Here is a 27777-nt window from a genome sequence, read left to right on the forward strand (position 1 = left end):
ATCTTTTATTCATCAAATTAAATCATCAGTTACCGCTCAACAACAGACAGAAAAAACATTACTGCGATTTAATGTGCAACACTGTAACAGCCGTCTCAACCTTTCTGTCCTCTCTCCTCCAGCTCTGGTCCTTTTCCACTTCCTGCCCTTCAGAGTTCCTCTGAGTGGAAAGCTGATACGCAAGAAACAGAGTTCATAAAAATATTAATGTTAAATATTGCCAGATGGTGAGCGACACATACGACAAACTTTCCTTTACATGCATGAAAATAAATGGCTGACATTACCCAGCAATCAGTTTAAGACTGGGTGCATAAAGGAATGATTGTTTGCCTTTTGATTGGCCTTGAACTATAGCACATCTTTCTGCTGCCATCAGTGTGAATCAGAATGACTTTTAGTTATTTTTGAATCTACGGTAAATGTTTTAAATGCAGTTTTAAATTGCCCTCAGCGGCATGTGTGCACACTTTGTCTATTCATCATAACCCTCTTAGTCAGCTACTGCAAAAGCTAAGCCCTTGATAAAACGTTAGGCAGGATGAGCATCGCATGAATTGTTAATAACGGTCAAACAACTGAGGGTTAATTTAATGTCAGGTGATGTTTTCTTACATGTGAGGCTTTCGGTTAGATGATGAATACATTCCTCCTCCTCATCAGGAGCTACCAGACTGGCTGCAAATGCCCACATCATTTCCAGCCACTCAGTGCTCTCCTGAGGTGAGACTCCAACAGAGCTTGATTTTATTGGACGAACTCCACCTAAAGCAAAGCAGAATAGAGATAAAGATCTAATGAATAGTATATAACTAAACAACAGAACCTTTCATTTTAATGTTTTATCTAAACTAGAACGGCAAATCAAAGTTTCGCTGGAACGTAACTTTCTCTCAGAAAGTGACCGAAACTAAGCACTTTCTAAGCATTTGTCTGCACCAAAAACCGTACCACAGTCAAAGTCACTTAAAATCAGCTTTCTTCCACGTTCAGATGTTCAGTTTAAACTTCACCAGGTTGTCTACGTGCCTAAATTTGCATGGAATTACCGCTATGTGATTGGCTGATTAGATATTTGCATTAACAAACAGTTCAACAGTTATACCTAATAAAGTGGCCGGTGAATGTTTACTATCCTGTATTTATTTGGACTCTAATAGAGTATCTTTGCTTTCACAGTTCAAAAATAATCCTTAGTTATCTGATCTTGGACTTTGGAAACAAGCTGTTTTAGCTCTTCTCCCTTTAAGAGGGCTTTCTTCTGATTGGCTGTCCATCTCAAGCACTTTTGACCTCACAGTCAGAGCTGTGTGTTCGAATATCCACTCCCACTGATATCGTGTAGAGACCAGAGTTGAAAAACCAAGGTGACACAGAGGGTTTAGACCAGTGTGAAGCTCGCCTGAGCTTTTGGCTCATGGGGATTACAAATAATTAGACTGATGTCATCAACTGTAACTTTGGCCATGTTTAACATCCAAACAGTAAGATTTTATATGACAGACGCTTATATAAGACTTTACCCTATGAAGCTGTTCAAGCTCACACACTATGATGGGGTTTGTCACAGTTCTGTAAGCCTTGGTTTGTTTTCACAACCATATGCTAGTATTCTACCATAGTATACAATATGCTATAGAGATGGACCGATCCGATATTACGTATCGATATCGGTCCGATACTGACCTAAATTACTGGATCGGATATCGGAGAAAAATAAAAAATGTAATCCGATCCATTAAATATCACGAAAGCACCTCACAAAACTTGCAACACGCCGTAACTCACCTCAGAACGTTAGCAGTCGGAGCAGTAGGCATCACCTGATAGAGCGGCTGTGGCATGCAGGACCTGTCGGTGGTCTGGATAGCATTTGGAGCTTCGCTAGCAACCCGGAATTTCATCTCCGACAAAGTTATCCCGAGAGAAGTAAAGCAAGTGTGTAAGTCCATCTCTGAATGTTTGTAAAGCATTCCTGCGTTAAGCTTAACGAGCGACTGCCTCTCGCTCTCCGGCTGCTACTTCAATCATGAAACTGCTTAAATGATCAGCTGATCGGCTTTTCTGTCGCGAGTCCGTGTCTCTTGTTTGCTTTTGGCCCACTTTGCACCAGAAAGAGGAAACCAGTGGATAAACAACAGCAGCACGTTTAAGCTTGATCAGCTGTTGTTAGAATGTATTTAATATTACTTTCTACTCGAGGATCTTTTTCTACGTAGCTGACGCTGGTAACTGTGCAGGGGCGGATCTAGCAAAGTTTAGCCAGGGGGGCCGATAGGGCATTAACAGGGAAAAGGGGGCACAAAGACATACTTTTCTTTCTTATTCTCATTTAAAATGTCGAGCTTTTAATTATTTAATATTTATCTGAATCTTACACCCAAAGTTTTAATCTGATGTAAAATGTATAGAAGTCCATTATTGTATATAGTAACTGTTAAGTCTAATATATATACCCTAGTAAGCTATAGTACTTTTTCCTTTGGGAAGGTACCATCTGTGGAGTCTGCAATTTTGTTGAAGAAAGATGTTGAATCTATTTAATATTTCTTGAAAAATAATTGATTTCTGTGCATTTTTTTTCACACTGCATCAAATTAAGGTTGATTACGTCGATTAAGCATCATGAGGTGGAGCGTGAGGGGTGGTTCCCTATTTTTTATTTATTTATTTTTGTTGTTGCTGGGAGTTGGAACCCTATTAGTTAGGTTGCTTAATATTTATGCTAAGTACTCTTTAAAATACCAGAATAGGGAGGATGGTGTAGGTTTAAGTTTATTAGATTGATCAGTATTGCTGAACTATGAAAATTTTTTTTTTTGCATACAGGTATAACAGAATAGCTTTAGTGTAGTTGTTGTTTTAAACTTGAGTATGAACTTATACAAAATGCAGCAAGATATTTAAAAAACAGTTTTGTTGATTAAAAAACACTATATCGGATTCATATTGGTATCGGCAGATATCCAAATTTATGATATCGGTATCGGTATCGGACATAAAAAAGTGGTATCGTGCCATCTCTAATATGCTATATAGTACAGTATCTAGCATAGCATAGTATAGTACACTATGCGACAGGTTTATGTTTTGAATTTGGGTGTATATGTGATGTATGCTGGCTTAGAAGTCTCTGCTTGCCTCTAGTCCTCATACTTCTCTTCGCAATGGCGGCAGGGGGAGGGAGGCCTGAGGAGGGGAGACACACAAGCACGACATTAACCGAAACTGCATCGTATGAAGTACACACAGGACGCATGCTGAGAGGAAAAGGAAGAACACGCACAATAGAAAGATAATCCACAACGAGAGCTGAGAAAAACAACGATCAGCAGCCTTCGTCTCTGCGCCTGACTGCATAGTTCGTGTTTTCAGCCATATATAGCGTTAGAGTTACAGCTTTGCCGCTTTAATGCAGCAAAGATGTTAAAGAGAAAGAAAAAAAGCTGCTCCCGAACACAAATCACACTTTCCATTAAAAAAACATTTTTTTCTCCATGATGCAGCGCACATGCGGAATGAGAGCACAGCAAGAAACCACAGCGGTATTAAATTTGCAGAAATATTAAAACATTCCTGATTAATTTTTACCTGGATTTCCACCCCTGATCTCATCTGCACAAATATAAATAGTTGTGACTCACTAATCTTTCCATTACAAGCACCCTGATACTGGATCTTTAAATCTTTAAGTCAGTAATACACAATTGTTTTTTACTAGTTACCAAAAATGTAAAAGGACTGAATTATTATATAAATGCAGGTAGGTCCTTGACTTGTATAGGACCAGAAGTCTTTTTTGAAAACTACAGATATCACTGCCGGGAGATTTGAAAAAACGTGGAGGTTTACTGTGACTAGCATTGGCTTCATTCTACAGAGCTGGAAGCTTCGTCTATTTTTTACTCCGTCGCCTCTGTCAGTGCGCCCCAGGGCGGCTGTGGCTACAATGTAGCTTCCCATCAACAGTGTGTGAATGTGTGTGTGGATAACTGGATGTGTAAAGCGCTTTGGGGTCCTTAGGGACTAGTAAAGCGCTATATAAATACAGGCCATAACTCATTCACTGCCATTGACGTCTATAGACGTTAATTGAAAAACTTACGTTGACTGCCATTGACGTCTATAGACGTCAATTACGTTTTCAATGGGAGGGGCTAGAATACAACCTCGGGCAGCTTGTCAGTGAACATCAGACTGCTTGAAATGTATTTTTCACAAAAAGCTCGTTTTCTCCCTTTTTTTGGTCAAAACAGGCATTTTTGGTGGAACCCACCTCTCTTCTACAGCTGATTACTAAAGAACGGAAAATGGTAGAAACAAGCTTTTTTTTTTTTGGATGGAAGAGGAGAGTCTGTTCTTCATTTTGGTAGGTTCAGCGTTTATGTGATCATAACACACAGTTTTCTGTGGCCCTTCAAAAATGAGTAAAAATGCTCAAAAACCCTGGCAGTGAATGAGTTAAGAATATACCAGAATATACCAGAACTGGCTTTAGCAGGTGACCACTTTTTAGTCAGTTGTCCAATTACTTCTGTTTTTCTGTGTATAAATGTGGTTGTAATTCCTAAATAGTTCATAAATCCCTGCAATAAATAAGGACCTAAAATAAAAAATAAAAAAGTGCACTGTGGTGGCATACAGAGGCAAAAATAGAAAGATAATGACATCGTCACAGCATGAATTTCACTGTAAATTATTTCTTATATGAATTAAAATCAGATCTGTATTTCAGGTCTGCAGCACGGTGGCACGGTGGTTAGCACTGTTGCCGCACAGCAAGAAGGTCCTGAGTTCAATTCCACCATCAGGCCGCGGTCTTTCTGTGTGGAGTTTGCATGTTTTCCCCATGTTTGCGTGGGTTCCCTCCGGGTACTCCGGCTTCCTCCAACCGTTTCCATGCAACTTGTGGGGAGAGGTTAATTGGATAATCTAAATTGCCACTAGGTGTGAATGTGAGTGCAAATGGTTGTCGGCCCCTGTGTGTTGGCCCTGCAATAGACTGGCGACCTGTCCAGGGTGTGCCCCGCCTCTCGCCCTATGACAGCTGGGATAGGCTCCAGCGCCCCTGAAAATGATAAGCGGAAGCGAATGGATGGATCTGTATTTCAAACAAATAAGCAACAAATGTTAGTGACATAAAAAATATATATTCATACTCATGTGATGAAAATATTATTATTATTATACAGACTAATATATAAATGATCTATAAATATATATACTGGTCTAATACACTGTCCCTTGTTTTATTAATATCTATGTATAACTATTATATCTACACTCTGCCAAAAGTATTGCTTTTTAAAAAATGTGTCATATATATTATATAAAATTATCAATATTTAATGTACAGTAGATCCACTGTATTCTCTGCAGTCTGCAACCCAGGTATCTGCTCAGTATCAAAAATACCTGAAATATTAAACACTCTGCCTCAACCATAAACTGCTCTACAAGTGTTTTTTAAAAACTGATTTATATTTGTTCATCTTGTCAAATCGCCCCCCCAGAGTCGTCCACAAATTCACTCCACAGGCTGCTATGAACATGGCCCATGGCCCATTGTTTTGTTTTTTTTACTTTTTTTTTTGCACACGCATACACACACACCTTTTTAATTTATTTATTTGCCGATGAATAAAAGATCAAAGAAACAGTGAAGGAGATGAGGTGGGTTGTGTGTATCAAAAATGGTGGGAGTCTCGCAGGTGATTTTGTCATGTTATTGTTTTAAATGCACGCCGGGTATCATAAGAACGACGACCGTGTGTTTCCAAATTGGGTCAAATTGTTCTTTAAAGCTGAAGTCAAGTTTTCTAAATTTGTATGATCTGTCAGGAAACTGAGCCACTGTTTTTCCAGTAAGATATTTTGTTGTTTTATTTTTTGGCGATGGTAAATCTATTAAGATAAAGGTTTGGAGTTGTCAAAGAGGACAGGTCAAGTAGAAGTAAAAGCAGAAGGGGATTATGGGATGGTGGATGCATTTTTATTAAGATCAAATATAAGAATTCAATAAGAAGATTTGATGTCTCTGAATTAAAAAATAAATAAATGGAGATTTCAATCAAGCTTAACAACAACACACAATTATTAGCAATGAAACCAATGGACTTACCTCAGCTAAAAACATTTATAAAGGGCGACCTCTCCGAGAGGGCCACCAAGGTACCAAATGATACGTATTTTTCTCCAATTGTGTCATTTTAAGGATTACCTTTTTCCACGGGAAATTGGGCCCCTGGTTTCCTACAAATTGCATTTCCAGCTAAACTATTATTCCCATAATGATTGTAATGGTGCTCTGGATTACATTCAGAGGCGGTGTTTTGTTGAATGAATGAAGCATGCCATCTATTAACGACAAATGCATTAGTTAAACACACATTCAGCTAAATGTTTCCTCGTTACGGTAATAGAAACTGTAATGTGATTTCTAGGTTGGATTACTGAACACGAGAGTGATTAGGTTGCAATCAAATGCTGCACGAGAAGCATTATGAAGACATGACGCTGGAATATTGTTTTCTGCTTCCTCCCCTCTGTGCCTTTCAACACTTTTTTTTGTCTACTTTAAAGGCTGTTTGTGTGTCACAGCTTCTTTAACTCTTTCTTAAACTGTCCAGTAATTGCTGCTGTGTCTGTTTATTGTCTTACCGAGCTGCACACGTGAGCTTTAAATGACCTGATCTCATGTGCAATCAGCTGATTAAGGTGTGACCTGTCGCTGCTCTGCCTGAATATATCTGCAAGCAGCCAGATATTAATTTTTATTTTGGTTTCTCTGGTCCTGAAACTATTACCTGTTATTAAGCTGCTAAAAGTCCTTAAAACAAACTGTAATCATATGCTGCCGCTGCAGTGCAGGTGTTTTGCATCTGCCTCTCTGAGGAACATGTTGGAATTAGCACATTCATCAATACTCTGCATTTAGATAACTGTTGGCTCTGGAGTGCTAAATGGATTGTTTGGATTTTCTCCGTGGATCTCTTTCAGTCTCTCTCTCCCAGGTGGAGGAAGCTTTCCGCCTGCTTCTCGCCCAGTGCGGAGGAGGTGCATAGGCTAATGGAACCTCATAAAACAACTGATTAATGCACTGACATTTCTTTGATTGGCACTGCAGACACAGAGCCAGAGAGACAGGGAACAGGAGGCCAGCTTTCTCCCTTGCTAACGCTCCCTCTCCTTCTTTTGATTGCTGTCACTCTGTCACTCAGTTTCCCTTCCGCTCCACCTTTCTTTGTCTTTCTTTCTTTCTTTCTTTCTTTCTTTCTTTCTTTCTTTTCCAATCACATCTCTCTTCCACTTCGCTCCTCTTTAAATCTATTTTCTCTCACGCTCTCACTTTCATGTGCTTATCTTCTGACTCTTCTTCTCTCTTGTGCCTTTTGTTTTTGCTATGTTTTTAGTTTACTGCAGTTTAGCAGCCACATCAAAATGATAAAACACAAAGAATATAGATGAAAAATACAAATTGTGCAACAGAGATTTAAAAACGGGAACCCAAGGGGCTCTGACAAAAAACACCCAAAAAAAAAACTTCAGAAGAAAAGCGCAGAGTTCGAAGAGACAAAAACAAACTGGATAAGAGAAAAGAAATGATACAAGAGAATATTTATTTTTTCTTTCTATCCTTCCTTCCTTCATTCCTTCCTTCCTTCCTTCCTCCTACCTGGAATATTCTGAAATTCTTGGGGAGTTTTTGGCTTTGTATTCTGGTTCTTTATTCTTTATTCTTTAGTCTTCTGGTTATGGAAATATATTACAATTCCTGTGATTAAGTGGATCCAATGTCCGACACCTGACCTGTAGTTTCCTCCTTGCTTTTGTTGTTGACTCCCCCCCTTTCCCTCCCCTTGGCTTAGTGTAATCCTCTTCTATGTCTGTATGTCATTTCCTGTTTTATTTTGATAGTCTCTCGTTTTGTGTGCTTTCTGTTTAGTTTTGCTTTCTGTGTCTCATTGGTCGCTTCAGTCTTGTTCCCACCTGTTACTGTTCCCTGTCAATATTTGATCTCATTCTGCTCTTTGTCGTAATCGTCCTCAGCCTGTTTGAGTCCTTCTTCAATCTTTCCCTGCATACTTCTGTTTGTTGGATTACTAGCTCCTGGTATAAGTTAATTTTGTATTTTTTGCAAGGGTTCAGCAATTAAGCTGTTTTCATTTATACTTTTGTCTGCCAAGTCCTGCATTTTGGGTCCTTCCCTGCCTAACACACAGCTGAGACGTGACACCTTTTGCTTTTGCATTTCTCACGCATCTCTGCATTTTTCCATTCCTGCTTTTGTTATTTTTGTTTTTTACTTTCTTCTGAATTGCCTTTGTTATAGAGTATGTCCCTGAGAGTGTGGGGGTCTCTGTCTTTCTAATTCCGTATGTTATCCCATATTTTTCGTGCAGTTTTTCTAGATTGCTCTGGTGCGATACTCACATCAGCAACATCATCCTCTCCACTCCTAAAGCAGATATCAAAACAGTCAAGGTATTTCTCATAATGCCGACTCACCTGTGCAAAAGACTAAAACAAAACTTTTTCTTTCTTTCACGTCAAAACATACAGAGTGAGCGATCACTTTAACTCTGTGAGCAATGAGTAAAAACTCTTTCAGCTTTTATGACCTTTCATTTTTAAGACTTAGACACCAAATGGTTTTATACATTTATCAAAGCCAACTGACTTTGGTCAGAGTGTTGTAAATATTGTGGCCTAAAGTAGAGTTGTAAGTGTTTGGGATGTATTTGAAACTTTACACAATATCACTACTGAACCTGAGAGCAGCAAAATCCTATATGTGAAAGTATCTTCCTATTATTATTATTCTTTTGGCTGCTTCCTTTAGGGGCCTCCACAGCAGATCATCTACCTCTATCTCACCCTGTCCCTAGAGTCTTCCTCTGTCACACCAACTCTCTGCATGTCCTCCTTCGCTATGTCCATCAATCTGCTCTGAGGTCTTCTTTTTTTCCTCCTGCCTGGAAGCTCCATCTTCAACATCCTTTGTATCCTTTATATCCACAATGTCTGGGAGTACCAGGATGGACAGGATTAGAAATGAATACATCAGAGGGACAGCTCAGGTTGAGTGGTTTGGAGACAAAGTTAGAGAGGCTTGGCTGAGATTATTTGGACATGTGCAGAGGAGGGATGGTGGATATATTGGGCAAGAGATGTTGAAGATGGAGCTGCCAAGAGGAAGACTTCATTTCAGTTCCTCAACCTTTTCACTCTACCCTAACCCGCATTATCTGCAGCACTATTACCAAAGTCAGATAGACACCAAATGGTTTTATACATTTAAGTCTTAAATGCTCAAAGGGTTTTTATTCATCGCTCACAAGAGACTGAGTTTGCATATTTTTACATACAGTGCTATGAAAGATGATTTGTCCTGTTCCTGATTTATTGATTTATTTACTTCCTTTTTTTTTGTCAGACTTGTTTCATATAATCAAGTAAATTTTAATATTAGACAAGGATAAACTGAGTAAATCTAAAATGCAGTTTTTAATTTCAGGGGGAAAAAGTTTTCCAAGGTTTTTCAAAAGTAATTGCCCCCTAAACCTAATAACTAGTTGTGCCACCCTTGGCAGCAAGAACTGCAATTAAGCGTTTGCAATAACTGGCTATAAGTCTTTCACATCGCTGTGGATGAATCTGGCCCACCATTCTTTCCAGAATTGTTTAATTTGAGCCAGACTGGAAGGTTTGGGGACAAGGTATTTATGTCTGCAGCTCGATCAGATTTGAACCCAGACTTTGACCAGGCCACTCCACAACCTTCATTTTGTTTTTTTTGAGCCATTCAGAGGAGGACTTGCTGCTGTGTTTCGGATCATTGAGTGATCATGAACTCCGGAGCAGGAACTTGTGGCCGGATATTTCCATCAGGAGTTTGGTTGAGAGTAGAATTCATGTTTCCATCAATATGGCAAATCATCCAGGTACCGTAGAAGCAAAGCCACCAGACCATCACGCTACAACCACCATGTTTGACCGCTGCTGTAATATTTTATAGCAGTTGTATTGGGACTCAAACCTTCCAAATTGTTGCTTGATGCGTTGCTTTTTGAGATATTTTAGCCTCACTTTGTCAGAAAGCTTCTATTTAAATGAAATTTAGCTTTCCAATAAGTGCAGTTAATCACAGTTAATTCATGATTTAGCAACATGGACAATTACTTTTTCACACAGGGCTACGTGTAGGTTTGGATTTTTCCTCCCTTGATTATAAACACTTTAATTTGCAAACTGCATGTTGTCTTTACTTGTGTTATCTTTGTCTAATATTTAAATTTGTTTGATGATCTGAAATGCAAAAAACAAAAAACTCTACAACTGTATTTCTTCTTTGATAACCCTTAAAATGTAGCTGTTTCATTTACACACGCTGTTCTTTGCTGAAACGTTGTGATGGAAGAAATGCCTTGTGTTAAATTGAGCCCAGCATTTTGTCATTTTTCACCTTGGAAATGTTTGCTTCAAAAACTGAAAGGATGAAAGGGAAAAACTATCATGTACATCCTACATTGAGCGTCTAGAGAATCCCTGTGTACTACGGTTCTCCGGTCTAGCCCCTCGGCAAAAGGTTTCCTTGACTTATATAAAGATGGGTAACTTTCATAAACAAGTAAACTCTCATTGAAGGACTCTGTTATTGTTCTACGTTAAAATGATCCTGAATTATGACGTTAGCAGTCATGGAATCATGCACCACATTAATCATCACTCAGAAAGTCCAGACAAGCATGCAGTACACATGCTGGTCTTTATGCACAACACTAGGAAAGAACGAGGACACGCTGATGGGTAACAAACTAAAGAAAAATAAAAGCTGTGCAAATGATTGGAGAAACTGAAAGCGAACACTGGGTCACTTAATGCTTTAATTAAAACAGTGGACTTCAGTCAGCACTTCTCAAACCATTTGGGAGGTTCAAGGCCAGGGACAGTGCTCTCCACAATTGCCAAATGAAAACACCAAATGATGAAATGGATTTTGGAGGAGCAGCGTTTTAGTAAAGTGCAGGAATGATGTCAAGGAGCACTGAGTCTATTCTGGACGCTTGTGACAGCCAAATACCTTTCTGTCCTTCATTTCCTTTAATTTGCCACCCATCCGTGGGCCTTGATAAATGCAGACTCTTTGCGCTTGGTGACAGAACAGAACAAGACTGAATTCCAGTGAATCTAAAGTAAATTAACAAAGGCTTGACATCAGGGCAAATCGACACTGTGTGCCTTAAGCTTAAAGAGCGAGTAAAATAACCGTTTGTTCTCCAAACAGACTGACTGTCTGGAGTCTTTAGGTGCTTTAGTCTTTAGGACTTGTTTCAAATACATTTTAAGAGGCATGTAAGGGCAATCATCCCAATCTGACCACTGGGATCAGTGGATTCATTAATGTGGGTGAAAATGTACATCGTTTTAGATGGAGGTTCATTTGTTCTGCAAGCGAGATTTGGGAAATCCAGAATGTAAAAAGCTATTATAGCTTATTAGCCTCTTAAAAAATTGAGATTTAGTGTCGATTTACCCATTAAAGGTGAAAGTCAAAGCCTCCGAACTAAAGAAAAACATGCTGAGCAAAAATCACATCTATCCAGATTTGACTCTGAACAACTGCAGTCAACACTCTGAAAGCAAGCGGAGCAGTCAAACAGTGTTTTTGCTGTTGGTTTTACCAGGAGGTAAACACACGGGGTCGTCACAGTATGAGGTGTAGTCTTTGGATGGGATGGCAGGTGATTGACAGCATGAGCATGGAGGGGAATTGGAGGGGCGGGGTGGAGTGGAGTGGGGTAAAGAAAGGGGAAAAGTGAGGAGAGGAGTTAGAGATGAGTGTGTTGGATGTGTGAGGCAGGCCTATCCTTACACTGTAGGATAGTGAGGGTGATGTGTAGTAGCAACCGGTGGGAGAGTAGAATAGATAGAAGGGTCACTATGTCGCTGTTGTACACGGAAAGAAAGGGAAGCTCAGTTGCAGTTTGATATTTAACTTTCAGTTATACTTGGCTTATTTAAGTTTGCCGAGTGTTAGTTATTATTCTTTTATGGCTTCAAAAAACTTAAAAAAAGAGCAAAAGAATGTACCAGTAGGTATAAAAAGAAAAAATAAAGAAAACCAAATCAATTCTTTTTATTTATTTAGGGGACGTTTACTCTACCTACAGCCTTTTTTCGCATTTTTCTTCCACAGCCAGGTGCTTCATTGCACTTCATTAATTTATCATCAGCAAGTGTTTTCACTTTGATAAAAGCAGAAGTTTTGACAGTTTGCCGGTCTGGAGCATTCAAGTGTGTTAACACATTGCCAAGGAGGAAAGACAACAGCAGGGATCTTACAGAGGCAGTTGTTGCCCATCAGTTGGTAAAGGGTTATAAGGCCATTTCCAAACAATTTGAAATTCAGTATTCTGCGGTGCAAAAGAGGCTTCACAAGTGGAAAACATTCAAGACAGCTGCCACCCTTCCCAGGAGGGGACATTTCAGCAAATTAACCCCAAAGGTCTGATCGTGTTCAGAGAAACGGCAACAAACCAAAGAGCTACATCTCAGACTTTACAGGCCTCAGTTAGCATGCTAAATATTGAAGTTCGTAGCACTACAATTAGAAAAAGACTGAAAAAGTATGGCTTATTTTGAAAGACTTCCAGGAGAAAACCTCTTCTCTCTAAGAAGAACATAGCAGCATGGCTCAGGTTTACAAAGTTGTTTCTGAACAAACCACAAAAGATCTGGAAAAATGTTCTTTGGACACACAAGACCAAGGCAGAGATGTTTGGCCCAAACCAAACACCTCATCAGTAAAAATTTGGGTTTGTTTTTTTAGTCACAGGACCTGGGCACCTTACGTTCACTGCATGGACCATGGGTCCTCTGTATACCAAAGTATTCCGGAGTGGATGTGGAGACATCAGTCAGACGGATAGAGCTTAGCTGAGACTGGGTCAAACAACAGGGCAATGATCCCAAACACAGCACAAAGGCTGATAAAAGAAAAGAATCAAGGTGTTGCAATGGCCCGGTCAAAATCCAGACCCCAACCTGACTGAAATGCTTCGATGGGATCTTAAGAGACTTGTGCATAAAGAAATGCTATAATCATTAATTAATTGAAGCAATGCTGCAAAAAAGGAGCATGAACTAAAACTCCTCCACAACAATGTGAGATGCTGATGAAGTTTTTTAGAAAAAATTTACCTCAAGGGATTCGAGCTAAAGATGGTTCTACAAGTTATTTAATCACAAGATGTAGTGGTTAACGCATTTGTTTGGCAATGAACGGTCACTGGTTTGAGACACAAATCCCCCTCAGGGCTTTGTCACAAAGAACATCCAGTGTAAAATTCTGCCAAATCAAACATGTGGCGGTACCTCCAGCGACAACCCCACAGGACTGCGTACAGTTTGTGTTGCATGTGTCGAATGCCCAGCTGGGACAAATATGAGCAGACTGTTCACATGACCGGGTAGATGAACTAAAGCATAAGACCAAGATGAATGAGATATTAAAAATGTATAGGGTGAAACTGCAACCCAGCTCCCTTCCACACAATTAAAAGACAATAGTTTCATTATTGAAACTAACACTGTTTCAGAAGAAGCAGACACAAAGTGTACTGGATACAATGATGCTATCAGTGGAAAATAAACACATTCATTTAGACTAAAGGTGTGACTGAAACAGTGTTCATTTCAAGATAAATATCAAACCTGTTATGGATTAAATGCTAATTACAAGTTTACACTGACAATGTTAACATGCATACCAGTGGATTCACCCTAACTGAGTTCTGAGTATTTAATCAACTTGGACAGTAGGAAATACACTTTTACAGACTCCTGCCTGAGAACTGGATGAGAAGATTGTGAAGCTCAACTAAGAATTCAGCTGGTCGATAATTTCTGCTGATACCGGCCAGCTAAAGATACTGGCATCCATGTATGTGAGATACGCTAATATTACAAATTTTTTGTTTATTTTTATTATTTCATTATGACAATGTGCATTAATATGTGCATGAAAACATTTTTAAAACATCAGCCTTAATAATCTGAAATGAGGGCAAACCCTAAAATACAATCTGGGTCAGACTCTAAAGTCTTATCCTGACATTTATATCCAATAATTAAGAAGCGACATCTTTAGCTTAGCTTAAAGACAGCTCTACTTGCCAGTAATTACTTAAAATAACACTTTAACGTGTTAAACTTTGATGTGCTAAAACAGAAGCGTAAAACGAGAATTTGTTGTCTTGTGCTGAGGTTATTTTTGACACAACCAGTTGCCAAGCAATCAGCTGCTGCTGCTGCAGGAAGTTGCTGATCTGAGTCAAGAAAATTCACCAAATAATCCTCTCTGAAAATGGCAGTTTCTCAGTTAGACAATTTGTTTCTTTTTCCAGGAATAAACACTAAAGATATAACGTAGGAAACAGTGAATTTTAGAAATGAGTTTAAAGTGCGGCTGGAATTTGTTTTTGCCTTTTTGAGAATGAATTCAAAGTGAAAGCAGTGTAATGTTCAGCTCTGCACCGCCGTGTCTCCGTGCTATATTATTGTGATTTACTGCAATGGACGTTTCCCCTAATATATAAATTAACAGCTTTCTACAGATTTGCAAGCCTTAAGCAGAACTGAAAATGCTTAAGCAGAGATCTTCACTGTTGCATTCACTTCAATCAGCAGTGTGGTTGTGATCTCAGGGAAATTCATTTCCTGTTATCTCATGACAATGAAGCAATTAAAGCCGGATCAAAGCTAACAAAATGTGATTACTCGAGACAATTAAGTCATGAAATGGAGATAAAGGGATTAAAAAAATATATGAGAAAACAAAGCTGCTCCCCGTTTGTGTAATGTGGCAACAGCCGCTGCACAGGATTCCACTGATGTCCACATTAAGCAGGTTATTAAATGAATCATTTTACTTTGTACGGCTCAATGCTGCAATCAACCCCTGTGACTCCATTATTAGTATGCATGTTAACACCAGAACGCACCCTTTCGATCCATTCTACGGCCGTATGAGTGATATTTAGGAGGAAATGAGGAGCTACTGCCCTGATAAATAAGCTAAGAAAAAGGTAGACTAATTAATGTTAAAGTTTAACTGAGTATGTGAACAGGAGAAAATGCATTCGCTAAACCAGTATGTGTCAAGAAGATGGGAAACACACCTCGCGTTACTCTGAACAGAACTGGCATTAAAGCAAAACACACACATGTCGAGGCACATGTGGTGAAAGCAACAAGGAGATGGTGTGTGTCCCATAGTTTGACTCGGTGAAAATGATGTCCACTTTTGAAGTTTGCTTCAAAAATGTCTGAAGTCTTGTTGGAAAATGCTCGGATGAAATATGGAAGTGTGAAATGTGGAAAATGGGTGATTGATGAGTGGAAGGAAAGCGTCATTAGGCATTATAAAACATTACAAACACATCATGATAACAGTTAATAATAAAATATAATAATAAATAGTTAAATAATAAAATTATGAGAATAAAATGCTGAATTAAGTTCGGGATTTTTAAGAAGAAAAGTAAACAGCCGTTACCTGCCAGAGTTTTATAATCGAGCAGATCAAACAAAACGATAGCCACTGCTGACCACGTGATGATAAGGGCCACGACCATCAGCCAGGCCATTGGTGAGGTGAACGTTAATATGACATCATCCAGAAATGTCCTCTGATTGGGCCGAGATGGAGAGGCCACCTCCCTGATGCTGGTCTGACTGCTCATTGGTGAAGATAGCTGGGAGCAGAGGGAAAGAGGAGAAGGAAGGAGATGGAAACTTGAGTTTGAAGGGGGTCTGGTATGGAACTCCAAAGTGTTCAAAATTAAATAAATAAATAAGTCATGATGAAATAAATAACTATGTGAATAAATAAGACACAGATATGTAATGTGAGAATGATATTGTGAAATAATTGAACACATTTTGAAATAAATGCTCATTATTGTGAAATATATTCCATTCTGCTATATAAATTTACTTATTATTGTGAAATATTATTTCATGGTCTTTATTTTTCACAATGACAGAGATTATTCCTGAGGCATTTTATTTATTTCCAGCCGTTTTTATTCCAAAATGTCCTTTTTTTCAAAGTCAGTCTTTATTTCAAAATCCCGTTTTTCCCAATGGCCTATTTATTTCATAATGCGACTTTTCAGCAGAATGACTTTGTCTGTCAATCAAGAGAGACAGGGCGGAGCCACTCGTGTGATTGGTTGCTCCTTTACTCAGACATAAGTAATAGCACATGAATTGTCGATTTAGGTTTAATGGAGCAATGCGTCTCCTATGCAGCTGGCGGCAGTATGCAGCTCAAGATAAACTTAAGGCACCGACAAATGCAAAACACTGGGCGCGAATAACGTTACAGGTGTATCAATTCTTGTGAAGGGCATGGCTGCAGGAAACAAGTCCGTTTCTGAGTTACTCAGAGAAGTTGCTAACCGCTTAGATTGTACGTCTTCACCTCAGTCTGAGAGAGTGTTGCAGCAGCATACTGGAGATGAAGCGGTCCCTGGTCCAAGTTCTCATCAAAACATCACAATGTTAACGTTAGCAAACGCTAACGCTATCACAGCTAGCTCCACTCCACGAAACGCTGTTCAGGGTAAGTAACGATGTTATTACTGCTTGGTTAGTCTGTCTGCCAAAAATGAGCTTTTTAATCAGTTCAGTCACAAATTTTTTATACTGTTTTTATCATAGCAAAGAACTTAATAAATTAGGTAAGAGAAGATAATCGTCTTCTGGGTTAATCAGAATCAGAATCAGAATACTTTATTGATCCCTGGGGGAAATTATTTTTTGTTACAGTGCTCCATTTTAAACCAACATTAAGACAAGACAGACAATACGCTAACTAAGAATAGTACAATATATACATATATATACATACATACATACATACATACATACATACATACATACATACATACATAAGTCACTTATAAATAAATATTTGGAAAAGAAACATGTGTAGCTGTAGCAGCAAACAGTGTGTTAAGTGGATGCGTTGTACAGGGAGATGGCCACAGGCAGGAATGATTTCCTGTGTCGTTCAGTGGTGCTTTTCGGTAATCTCAGTCTCTCACTGAACGAGCTCCTGTAACTGACCAACATGTCATGGAGTGGGTGGGAGGTGTTATCCAACATTGTCTTTATCTTGGACAGCATCCGCCTCTCCGACACCACCTTGAGGGAGTCCAGCTCCATCCCCACAACATTGCTGGCCTTACGGATCAGTTTATTAAGTCTGTTGGCATCTGCGACCCTCAGCCTGCTCCCCCAGCATGCAACAGCATAGAGGATCGCACTGGCCACAACAGACTCATAGAAAATCCTCAGCATTTTCTGGCAGATGTTGAAGGACCTCAGTCGCCTCAAAAAATAGAGACGACTCTGGCCCTTCCTGTAAAGTGCTGTGGTGTTTTTAGCCCAGTCCAGTTTGTTGTCAATGTGTACTCCAAGGTATTTATAGTCCTCCACAATGTCAACACTGACCCCCTGGATTGAAACAGGGGTCAAGTGTTTCCTGGTCTTCCTGAAGTCCACGATCAGTTCCTTGGTCTTTGCCACGTTGAGCTGCAGATGATTCTGCTCACACCACGTGACAAAGGAGTCGACCACAGCCCGGTACTCTGTCTCATCATCCCTGCTGATGCATCCAACCACCGCAGAGTCATCAGAAAACTTCTGAAGATGGCAGGTCTCTGTGCAGTGGCTGAAGTCTGTGGTGTAGAGGGTGAAGAGGAAGGGGGAGAGGACAGTCCCCTGTGGTGCCCCTGTGTTGCTAATCACCTTGTCAGACACACACTGTGGGAGACGTACATATTGTGGTCTTCCTGTCAGGTAATCAACAATCCAGGACACCAGAGAAGCATCCACCTGCATCGCTGCTGTATGTCTGTATCACTGTTTACATTGTTGTAGGTAATAGTTAAATCATGTCGTTTTAAAGTGTCTTATTTTCTCTGCTAATATGGAAGTCAAGTAATCTATGTGAATGAAAATAAAGCAATTCTAGTTCAATGTAGTGATTTTGTAAGCGGGTATAATACTTGCAAATTAAGTAGCAATTAATCTAAGCTTTTAGAATGTTTTCTATAATATTGTTTTTCCCTTTTTAAAGCTGAAGTCGCAAGACTGTTTGCCCCTTACAGAGTGAGGCCTTCCTCAGCGCCACTTTCATCTCTGACCTCGCATTCTTCCAAGAAAGCATGCCGCTCCATTTACACACACACCTTCTTCTGTTTACATGATCATATGTCAGACACAGTGCCAGCTAAAGCAGTCAAATTTGACCTAGCAGCAGCTGGACTTGGAGAGAAACGGATTTCATTCCAAGGTGATGCTACATGTCATTTGTTAATATTTCAAGATTCAGTTTAACTACATTTTTACTGTTATATGTACCATTTTTGTAGTAATGTACAGCAAGTAATGTGTTTTATAGGAAGGGATGATGACCCAGAAGTGGTCAAGGCAAAGATTGAGGATACCTTCCCTCAGCTTAAAGACACAGGAGGGTTTGAACTGCTGAGAATCTCTGGTACAACACGAAGCCGTAACCTGTGCACAATCCCAAGCCCAGACACTGGATATACAGTGCGATATCTCCGCAGTCCATTGAGTGGAATTGGACAAGCTTTGATCTATATAAGGCCACTGCAGAAAAGTATTGATTTGGAAGACGTGAGTAATGACTAGGGTCAGAATATGTTATTTGCAAGTATTAATAAACTAGTTCAAATGGCTAGCTAAGCTCAACTATGTGTCAAATCACTTTAGCTGTCAGCTGGTTAGAAACATGACTGCATATGAGTAATAATGGTTCTGAATGTGTATGTAAGCAATTCTTAGAAAAGGTTTAGAAGGAGATATGTAATTTTGTGTTTACAATTTGTTTCTGCTTCTCACGTTGGCAAATGCGATTGCAGAACTGTCAAAACATTTTTTATCACAGTATGCACCAAATGTATATATATATTTTTATCTCCATATTCTCTGTAGAGCCTGACAACCCTCCAGCAACACGGACCCCCCACAAAATGCCTGAATTGTGACATTAACATTCCTTTAAATAAAATGAAAAACCACATCACTAAATGCACAAGGTAAGGAACATCTTTGATTTTCTATATATTTTAGTATATAGTGTGGAAACTAAGTAAGTCCACTTTGTATATATTGGTGATGGATGCTGAAATCTCTGCCAATCCCTCTCACAGTTCATTGAGTGGTGCTGAACCTCAGTCTGTTACTGAAAGTCAGGCTAGGCAGACTCGTAGTACAACAGCAAGGTCAGAGGTCCCATCCTGTAGCAACAGTGATGCCTGGAATCTGTCCTGCGGGGTAGAGGAACCAGATAGTATCATCTTGGAATCCACCATAACCTCAGCAAGAGCAGAGCAATCGTCAGGTGATATGGTGGTAGTGCAGGAAGATGCATCTCATCAAGATGAGGAAAAGTCACTTCTAGGGGAAAAACCAGGTAGTGACAGGAATTAAGTTAGGAAGATACCAGACAAATGGCAAAAAATACATATATTTTATTTCTTTTGATTCATGTGATCCATACAAATGTGTACCTTTCAGAGTGGAAATGTGAACAAGATGCAACCAGAGCAGCCTGGCTCTACAAGTCCGAGTTACTTTCAAAGTATGAGACAAGAAAGGCAGTAGTCCTGCAAATGGACTTGCGGGAAAGTATTGTGGATCAACAGAGATCACTTATCTCCCTCTACAAAGCTCCAAAGGTAGAGTGGGCGGGCCCTGTCAGCTGCAAACTGGAAGGTATTTTTTCTGTATTGTGAAAACATTAGAAATCCAGTGACTGACTAATCCGAAACTTCACAAGTTTTTTTTTTTCCTTCTTCCTTTTAGGGGATGTTGCTGTTGGAGAAGGGGTGAAGAGATTCTTCTTCTCAAAGGCAGTTTCTCTAGTACAGTCTGGTTTGCATTTGAATTTTGGTATGTATGAAACTAGACTGGGCACATGTATAGTGGATTAAATAAGAGAATATTTATTCATGTAAAGAAAATGTATTTGTTATGTAAATGAGTTAATTGTGTTAAAATTACTGCCTGGATTTCTCATACTCACCATAACCTAGATGTACTCTTTTCAGGGAACACAGATCTTACAAGACTGTTTGACGGTGAGCCAGAACACTTGACTCCATCCACTTCTCAGACCTTGCTTGAGAGTGACATGTTTTTGGTGGCAGGTAAGAAAGTTATGTACAGAAATAAGAGGAATAGTAATTTAAAATAATACATGTGCAGCACTAAAGGAAAAAGCATTACTTGTGTTACATTATCCTAACTGTAACCATAAAGATGAAAACTAGATTGAATACAGTTACAAAACTGTTTGTCTTTACCCCCATGCAATGTTAGGCTAAGTGAATTTATTATGTTTGATCTTAGGAAGAATAATGGGACATTCATTCATTCATGGTGGACCGTGTGTGTCTGGTATAAGTCCTGCAATCATCCATGTCCTTTTTGGTGGCTCACCTGAAACAGCTACAGTTCAGATTGAGGATTGCCCTGACATTGATATCCGCAGCACTATTCAGCTGGTTTGCATTTTTGTACCATTATTTTAAAGAATTACTATTTCACTAAATATTAAATTTAGAGACAAGATTGAATAGCCATCAGTACCTACTACTGACTAATTTTTTTCCCTCTGTCCTAGCTTGATGGCACTGCTGAATTAACAGAACTGGAACGAAGAAATGTTCTCGAGCTAGCCCTGGCTTGGGACCTGCCAGGTGTCACACAAACCAATAGAAAGTGGCTGTATGAACGTCTGCTATTCCACGCTGTGAGTACGGACTTACTCTCCCCAATAAATGTAAATTTTAAATAGAAAAGCAAATCAAACCTTTGGATGTGAATAAGTACATTTTTCATATACCGTATTTCCCGGACTACAAAGCGCACCTGAATATTAGCCGCACAAGCTAAAATCAGGGGAAAATCCTGTTTTGTACATACATTAGCCGCACCTGACTAAAAGCCGCAGGTGTTTCAATGTTGACTTATCATATGTAAGAGAATATGCACAATGCGAATTGTCAGGAAGAGATGGCTGTTTGGAGACACACCCCTTTTATTAATATTTTGAAAAACAAGTTATGGGTACATATTTGCACATGTGCTGTGCTTCATAAATGCGTAACAAATGTAGTACATAACAGTAACCTACAGCACACCAGAAAAATAGATCCGGACTACCTTTCAGGCTCAGGTGCAGCAACACGGCTTCAACAAGAAGAAAAGTCAGTCATTCACCACCATCTTTCTCTTCTTCCTGCGCACTAAAACCACCAAAGTCCTCTCCTCCAGTGTCGGAAACGAACAGGCTCAGGGTGGCTTCGTCATCCACTCTCAGCTTCTTTCCTTCGTTGTCACTTTCAAAACCAAAGAAATCCTCGTTGTCAGTGTCAGAGTCGAACACCCTCAGAAGGGCCGTGGCAGTGTCCTCCTCTTCATCATGCAGCAGTCCAGCCCTTCGAAATCCGCTGGTGATCGTGGATGTTTTCACACTTTTCCATGCTGTCAGAATCCACTGGTGGAGTTGAGCATAACTTGCTTTTCGCAAGTTTATCGCCGCTGGTCATCCACGCCTCCCGCTGAATGCGTAGCGCTACTTTGAAGTTTGTTTTTCGCGCTACTTGTACGGCACTATGTTGCCTGGCGGATGGACATGTGACCAACATACCACTCTTGAACCCCGATCCTTCCGCCAGGCAACGTAGTGCCGTACAACAGCGGAACAAACAAAACAAATCGTCTTACGATATCACGAAAATCACGGACAATCCATAGAAAAGCCGCACCTGACTAAAAGCCGCAGGGTTCAAAGCTTGTGCAAAAAGTAGCGGCTTATAGCCCGACAATTACGGTACATTAAAAAAATCTCTTTGGAGGCCATTTGAAATGCTTTATCAGTACAGTGGATGTTCTTTAAGTATTTAACATTTAAAGTGTGTTTTACTTTACGGACTCACACTTCAGTTTTGGTTTGGTCTCACTGTTGTAGGTCATAACACGAACAAGCCGTCAAGTCAAGCAGCTGAGGAAAGGGCTTAAGGAGACCATGGTATGGCCGCTTCTGACAGAAAGATCAGACATCATTCCTCTTTTCTTACCAAGGGAATCAGAGACTGCTCCCTGTTGTGAGGTAAAGTCAGGTCACATCTTTTAACATCTGAATAGTAAAGGTATTTGGTTAATTTATGAAGGATGAACATTAATTGTTGACACAAAACATCAATATACTATTTTGTATGCTTGGGCTAGTCGAACAGCTGGGTTACATTTAATAAAAATACACCTAATGTTGCTGACGCTCTTAAGACTACAAGATAAGTAAAGATATAAAATGACAAATTAAGCTTATTTTATCTTGTAGCATTTAAGAGAAAAAATTAACCAAGGTGAACTATTTTATGCAGTCTATTCTAGAAAGGATAGTGTGGCCTGCCACAGAAGATGAAGATGAGGAGGAAGAGGAATGCTCTCTTGAGGATAAATGCAGAGTGGCAGGCTACCTTCGGTCCTTCATTGAAAATGGTAAGTCTGCTGCGATAGGTATTTTGCTATTGGTTTTCTCTGATTATACTTTGGTAAATTACATACAGTCCAGTGATCTCGGGTCATTAACAAAGTACACTATAGTATAATTTTGTTTTCTTATTTGCTCCATACTGCCTCCATGCAATACATAAAAAACAGAGTGGTGGCATTATCAGTTGCATTATAATTGTATGTAACTACTTTTAGCTTTGTTACCATAAAAATATCTATGACAGCTACAACAGCAATTTGAGTGGGGCAAAAATGTCTTGTGCTCTTTATGTAATTGTTCATCTTTTAAGGTATTTCTCCATAAAAGACTCAAAATAATGAATATAGGATGTCATTATAGCTCAAAACAATGTTCCATTGCAGCGTCTTGTGCACAACGAAAAGCCCTCATCAAGTTTTGGACAGGATGGGAAGTCTTGCCGAGAGAAATGACTGTGGAAGTGGTCAACAGCAGTCTTCCAAAGTCTTCCACCTGTTTTGAAGTACTACGTCTTCCTGCACACTACTGTACCTATGAATCATTTCTGATGGACATTGAGGTGTGTCTCAACTGTACTGACTCAGGTTTTGGTCTGGTTTAGGATTGATTCCATAACCACATGGTAAGATTAGACCATTTTTCTTTCTTGCATCACATTACTGTATTCAGTGTTCAAAGAAACGGACAATCTAGTGAGTTCTAGTTCCTTTAATACACTTGACAGTGTAAAATACACAGTAGAGGTGAGCATTTATTGCTTTTTGTCAGTTTATATTAAAAAGAGTTCAGAAAACAAAATCAGTTGTTCACTGTACATTATAAATTACACATTATGTTTATTTTATTCTCGCTACTGGAAAATTTATTTGCATTAAGATTTTATACTACTGTACCGTGTGCATTGTATTAAATCTGCTCAGAGTTGACATGTACCGGTACTGTACATCCAAGAAATGAATATCAAATCAAATCACTTATTTTTATTATTATTAAAGTGACAGCTGTGTAAAACAAATCCTGTTTTATAGCCACTCACTGTTTTGTTGAAAATGAAATTGGTTATGCTGTTTTGAGTCAGTATTAGCTACAAAGCCATAGATGTAGAAACTTAAAAAAGGGGTGTGAACATATTGCACCTGCTTACTTTGAAGACTTACGGTGTGGTATCACACATAAGTTTGAGTGACTGAACAGTTTCACAGTAGGTATCCAAAGCTTGACTGAGTGAAACGTTTGGTAGCACAGCAAGCTCTCGTTCACTCAGTGCACGTGGGAGCTGAATCTCAGGAATGGTGATCTCATTTGATGGGCGGTGATTATGTGGTCCTGTCCAGTCCACACCATAATCCTCATCAACCTGAAAGAGCATGCACATGTTTTAAATCTAAACTGAAGAGGTGTTTCCTGCAGCTGTTCCTAGATGGACTTATTGAGTCTGTCAGGGCCTATGTGAGTTTCTTAGGCATAATTATTCATTCACCCATTCTAGGTCAGGATTGGTTCTCTTCAGGTATAACAAATTTAACTTTGTTTAAAGTATTGCCATCTATACCTGACAGATGGAATAAAAGGAGAGAATGGCTTGAGAGACATTTTCACTTACAGGAGAAATATTCGGTACACCAACTCGAACAGTAGAAATAAACTCACCTCAACTACAGATAGTAGAGTTTTACATAGAAGAACAAATACGGATCAAATAGTCATGTACCTGTGACAAATCTTGTCCCTCCTTTCTGTGCAGCAACCAGAGTTGCAGAGGTGAATGGTTGTTTGCTGTTCTGAGTCCGTGCTGATTCCATGCTTCCTGGAATGACTGAAGATGATGTTGAATGTGATGCAAAAAGCATCTGTGCAGTGCAAACAAGTCAATTTCTTCACCAGGGTTGAGCAGTCCTTGAATCTCCAGCTGGGTGAAGATTGTGTAGAAAAGGTCAAGGACGTTTTCATATACATCCCTCCACAGGCGCTCAATGCTATAAGACACAGTGAAAACCAGTCAATTATGCTCAGAAACCATTTGTTTTATTACAATTGCATGTGTGAAAAAAATGTAAGACAGGCCATCAATTTACTTGTCCTTACCACTGGTTGTGAACACTTCTGCCTGTAATGTGAGAGTTCCTGTTCTCCCCCATTGTCTGCACCATGAAATGTGCAACCTTCACATTTTCCCCTCCTTTGTCTGACCTGGAAAAAAAGTAGAGAAGTTTTGATCCGAGTCAGTGAGAGTAACAATCTGAATATAACTACTGTCCAATACAGAGTTTTCTGACATACTGTATTTGTTAAACACCTCTTACCGGACTCTTGACGGTATGCCATATTGTCTGATTGCTGACAAGAAACCATCAAAAACTGTTGTAGCTTTGTTGTTGGTGGCAGCTTTAAGGTAGACAATTAACCTAGAAAAACCATCTATCCCACCATGGACAACAAATCTCCATCTGACAAGGCAGAATTAAAAAAAAACAAAACAAGAAAAAACATTGTCATGTCCCCAGTTACATACAAGCAAGACCAATATTTCAGTTCCATATAAAGTGACAACATGTTATAACAGGAATGTAAAAGAAATAATAGAAGGGAAACTTAAACACTTTACAGAAAGATCTGTAGTGCAAGGAATCACATGCATAATGTAAAGCCTCAGACATGACTATAGCAAATCCTGTAAATGGCCTTATATGACAGCATTTAAGATGACATTTACAAACTCAAGGCTTCATTTTACAATTTTATACATGCATTCTGTTACTTCAATGGAATAGGGAAAAGGTGATGCAAGTACTGACCGAATTAGTTTATGATTTCCATCGATATGCCAAAGGTGATTTGGTGCTGGTACACTGTACTGACGACGCCTTGCAGTCTGAATAGATAACCGTCGCATCATGACCCCTTCTGGATTGACTCGTCTCATTGAATCCATCAGTCGAAATCCTGATTAACAAACAGATCATGTCTTAGTACTAACAACTACAAAAAGACTGTATTGTAAACACTGTAATGCTTATGAGACAGATCTTCATTGCTTCAGGTAAGTATCCAGGTGCTGTACAGATTTACTAGGGACAGAGAATCATGTACAAACTGGTTCAAACAGGAACATAACTGCATAACAGTGATGCGAACATGCCTAGTCATTTTTGATGCCTACATTATAATATCACATCATGGCTACACTGACACATGCTTTCTGGGCCAGAAACTGGTGTTTGGATATTCAAACAATATCAGCTTACTTTGAATGTGTATGCCTCTGGATCGTAGATGTCCCATCATCATTCTGCAGCCGGCATTTGGGTGATGACGCTGAATGTCCAGCACTTTTGCATCCAAGTCCTCATTCCCAATAGAAGAATACCTATCAGATTTTCTGCACATAATTTTTTTTTTTTAGTATAACAGCAAGTCTCAACAAAACGTTTTCCTGAAAGAACCAAGGACGTAAATGTATTCTTGTTTTAGCTTTACTGAAGACACCAGAGAAAGTATGATATTTAAAACGCTGCTGTAATAGACAAAACCATTTCAATAAACTTGCTATTTAACATCAACTTTGTTATGTGTTATCAGAGAACAATTAGCTGCAAACAGCAATGAAACATTCAACTATGTACTATTTAAAGCACTAATGACCCTGCTGTCTACCAAGATGTGATAAGTAAGTAGACTGTGGAAAGCTGGTGGGTTTACTCTGTGTAAAAGGTTCCTACAGGTTCCACTGCCGCCAAGTCTCCGAGTTAACACACTCTAACAGCTAACACTGCGCCAGCTAAACGTGTCTCAACAACAAGATGGCGCCGATAGCATTAGCCGTAGCTGCCACGCTTATTTTAGACATTCACAATAAAAAAGTAAGCGATAATATTTCAATATCAAACGTCATAATTAAGGTCAACATCTAAATAATGCTGTGTACAGACTCACACAGGTGTTAAATTACAGCATAAACTTACCTTAGACCTTCCTCCGTCATTCTCCTCCTAATTGTGCTCGGAGACACAGAAAACATATCGGCAATTACCCCGATGGTTATACCGGACAGCACTAAAGTCCTGAGTGCTGCAGCCGGGATTTCAAGACGTGGACGACCAACATTTGAAGACTGTTCTTCCTCGGCGTATTCCAAACGAACACGGTGCTGAATTGATCTTAAACTTTCGACAATGGTGTCATCGATGCTAACATCTTGAAGAGCAATTATCATCCCAAGCATTTCAGAAACATCATCTAAACGACTCAAAACAGTATCTACAGGTAAATGATCCCTCTCTATCTGATCTGCTAAAATGAGCAGAATTGACTGAAGTTCACACCAGTCCGCCATCCTCCGTGACTTTTGACCTAGCACGTTTTTGCTACCTGTAGCAGCCGTCCGCGGAGCAGGTATCCAGGAAAACTAGTCGATAGTAAACGATCAGCCAATAGGCGCAAAGGTCAAGCCCACTCACACTGATTGACAGACAAAGTCATTCTGCTGAAAAGTCGCATTATGAAATAAATAGGCCATTGGGAAAAACGGGATTTTGAAATAAAGACTGACTTTGAAAAAAAGGACATTTTGGATTAAAAACGGTTGGGAATAAATAAAATACCTCAGGAATAATCTCTGTTATTGTGAAAAATAATGATCATGAAATAATATTTCACAATAACAAGTAAATTTTTATAGCAGAATGCAATATATTTCACAATAATGAGCTTTTTTTCAAAATGTGTTCAATTATTTCACAATATCATTCTCACATTACATATCTGTGTCTTATTTATTCACATAGTTATTTATTTCATCATGACTTATTTATTTATTTAATTTTGAACACTTTGGAGTTCCATAGGTATGGGCATTGAAATACTTGCAAGAATGTTTAAAAAATTTAAAGCATCACTGCAAAACCCATTCAGTGTAAAGTTACTGAATCCCCGACTGATTACTGAACAATATTGGCCTGTGCATTGGCAAATTTGCACACAATATAATATAATTTTATATAAAAATGCATTCTCAAAGTCGTATCATTGTAATAGTGCTGAACTAACACACTTTATATTTTGATTCAATTCTTTATTTAATTTATTTAATGTATTTTTTAATGTCTGTTATTTATTTATATAAATTTAATGTAAGCTTTGTCTGTTAATTCGTGAAGAGTACTTACACAGACTTT

General features: G+C 39.1%; 4 protein-coding genes across 5 annotated transcripts in view; 2 read left to right on the plus strand and 2 right to left on the minus strand.

Moving 5' to 3' along the window:
- LOC146616933 (triadin-like) overlaps nucleotides 1-27777 on the minus strand; it is a 37986-nt gene continuing 10209 nt past the window's right edge. For both annotated transcript variants that reach the window (XM_085371858.1, XM_085371857.1), the window contains 5 exons: nucleotides 15560-15758; nucleotides 11685-11726; nucleotides 3142-3189; nucleotides 616-765; nucleotides 1-172 (listed from right to left, as the gene is read on the minus strand). In XM_085371858.1, coding sequence (XP_085227984.1) covers nucleotides 150-172; nucleotides 616-765; nucleotides 3142-3189; nucleotides 11685-11726; nucleotides 15560-15746 — 450 coding nt within the window. In that variant the 5' untranslated portion in view covers nucleotides 15747-15758 and the 3' untranslated portion in view covers nucleotides 1-149. The remainder of the gene's footprint in view (nucleotides 173-615; nucleotides 766-3141; nucleotides 3190-11684; nucleotides 11727-15559; nucleotides 15759-27777) is intronic.
- Nucleotides 19216-20033, plus strand: LOC146616934 (uncharacterized). The gene is made up of 3 exons (XM_085372889.1): nucleotides 19216-19513; nucleotides 19618-19815; nucleotides 19906-20033. Exons 1-3 carry the CDS (start codon nucleotides 19216-19218, stop codon nucleotides 20031-20033), a joined length of 624 nt encoding a protein of 207 aa, XP_085229015.1.
- On the plus strand, nucleotides 20063-22240 carry LOC146616935 (G2/M phase-specific E3 ubiquitin-protein ligase-like). The gene is made up of 5 exons (XM_085372890.1): nucleotides 20063-20075; nucleotides 20151-20249; nucleotides 20452-20606; nucleotides 20726-20854; nucleotides 22076-22240. Exons 1-5 carry the CDS (start codon nucleotides 20063-20065, stop codon nucleotides 22238-22240), a joined length of 561 nt encoding a protein of 186 aa, XP_085229016.1.
- Nucleotides 23757-27168, minus strand: LOC146616936 (uncharacterized). Its single transcript, XM_085372891.1, has 7 exons — nucleotides 25849-27168; nucleotides 25399-25546; nucleotides 24907-25050; nucleotides 24689-24793; nucleotides 24485-24579; nucleotides 24254-24258; nucleotides 23757-23960 (listed from the first exon to the last, which is right to left on the minus strand). The coding sequence occupies exons 1-7, from the start codon at nucleotides 25988-25990 to the stop codon at nucleotides 23757-23759; spliced, it is 843 nt and encodes a 280-aa protein (XP_085229017.1). The 5' UTR covers nucleotides 25991-27168.

This window comes from Diplotaxodon limnothrissa, linkage group LG15 (assembly GCF_057381915.1).
Source record: "Diplotaxodon limnothrissa isolate DT_005_m linkage group LG15, D_limnothrissa_male_GT1.1, whole genome shotgun sequence".
Lineage (NCBI taxonomy): Eukaryota > Metazoa > Chordata > Actinopteri > Cichliformes > Cichlidae > Diplotaxodon > Diplotaxodon limnothrissa.

Coding starts and splice junctions, on each gene's coding strand:
- LOC146616936 (XM_085372891.1), bottom strand. CDS start 25,990: ATGTGCAGAAAATCTGATAGGTATTCTTCTATTGGGAATGAGGACTTG. Junction 25,051..25,398: donor GGAAATCATAAACTAATTCG/GTCAGTACTTGC, acceptor CTGCCTTGTCAG/ATGGAGATTTGTTGTCCATG. Junction 24,794..24,906: donor GGCATACCGTCAAGAGTCCG/GTAAGAGGTGTT, acceptor CTTTTTTTCCAG/GTCAGACAAAGGAGGGGAAA.
- LOC146616935 (XM_085372890.1), top strand. Junction 20,250..20,451: donor TGACATGTTTTTGGTGGCAG/GTAAGAAAGTTA, acceptor GTTTGATCTTAG/GAAGAATAATGGGACATTCA. Junction 20,607..20,725: donor TCCGCAGCACTATTCAGCTG/GTTTGCATTTTT, acceptor CCTCTGTCCTAG/CTTGATGGCACTGCTGAATT.
- LOC146616934 (XM_085372889.1), top strand. CDS start 19,216: ATGGATGCTGAAATCTCTGCCAATCCCTCTCACAGTTCATTGAGTGGT. Junction 19,514..19,617: donor ACTTCTAGGGGAAAAACCAG/GTAGTGACAGGA, acceptor TGTACCTTTCAG/AGTGGAAATGTGAACAAGAT. Junction 19,816..19,905: donor TGTCAGCTGCAAACTGGAAG/GTATTTTTTCTG, acceptor TCTTCCTTTTAG/GGGATGTTGCTGTTGGAGAA.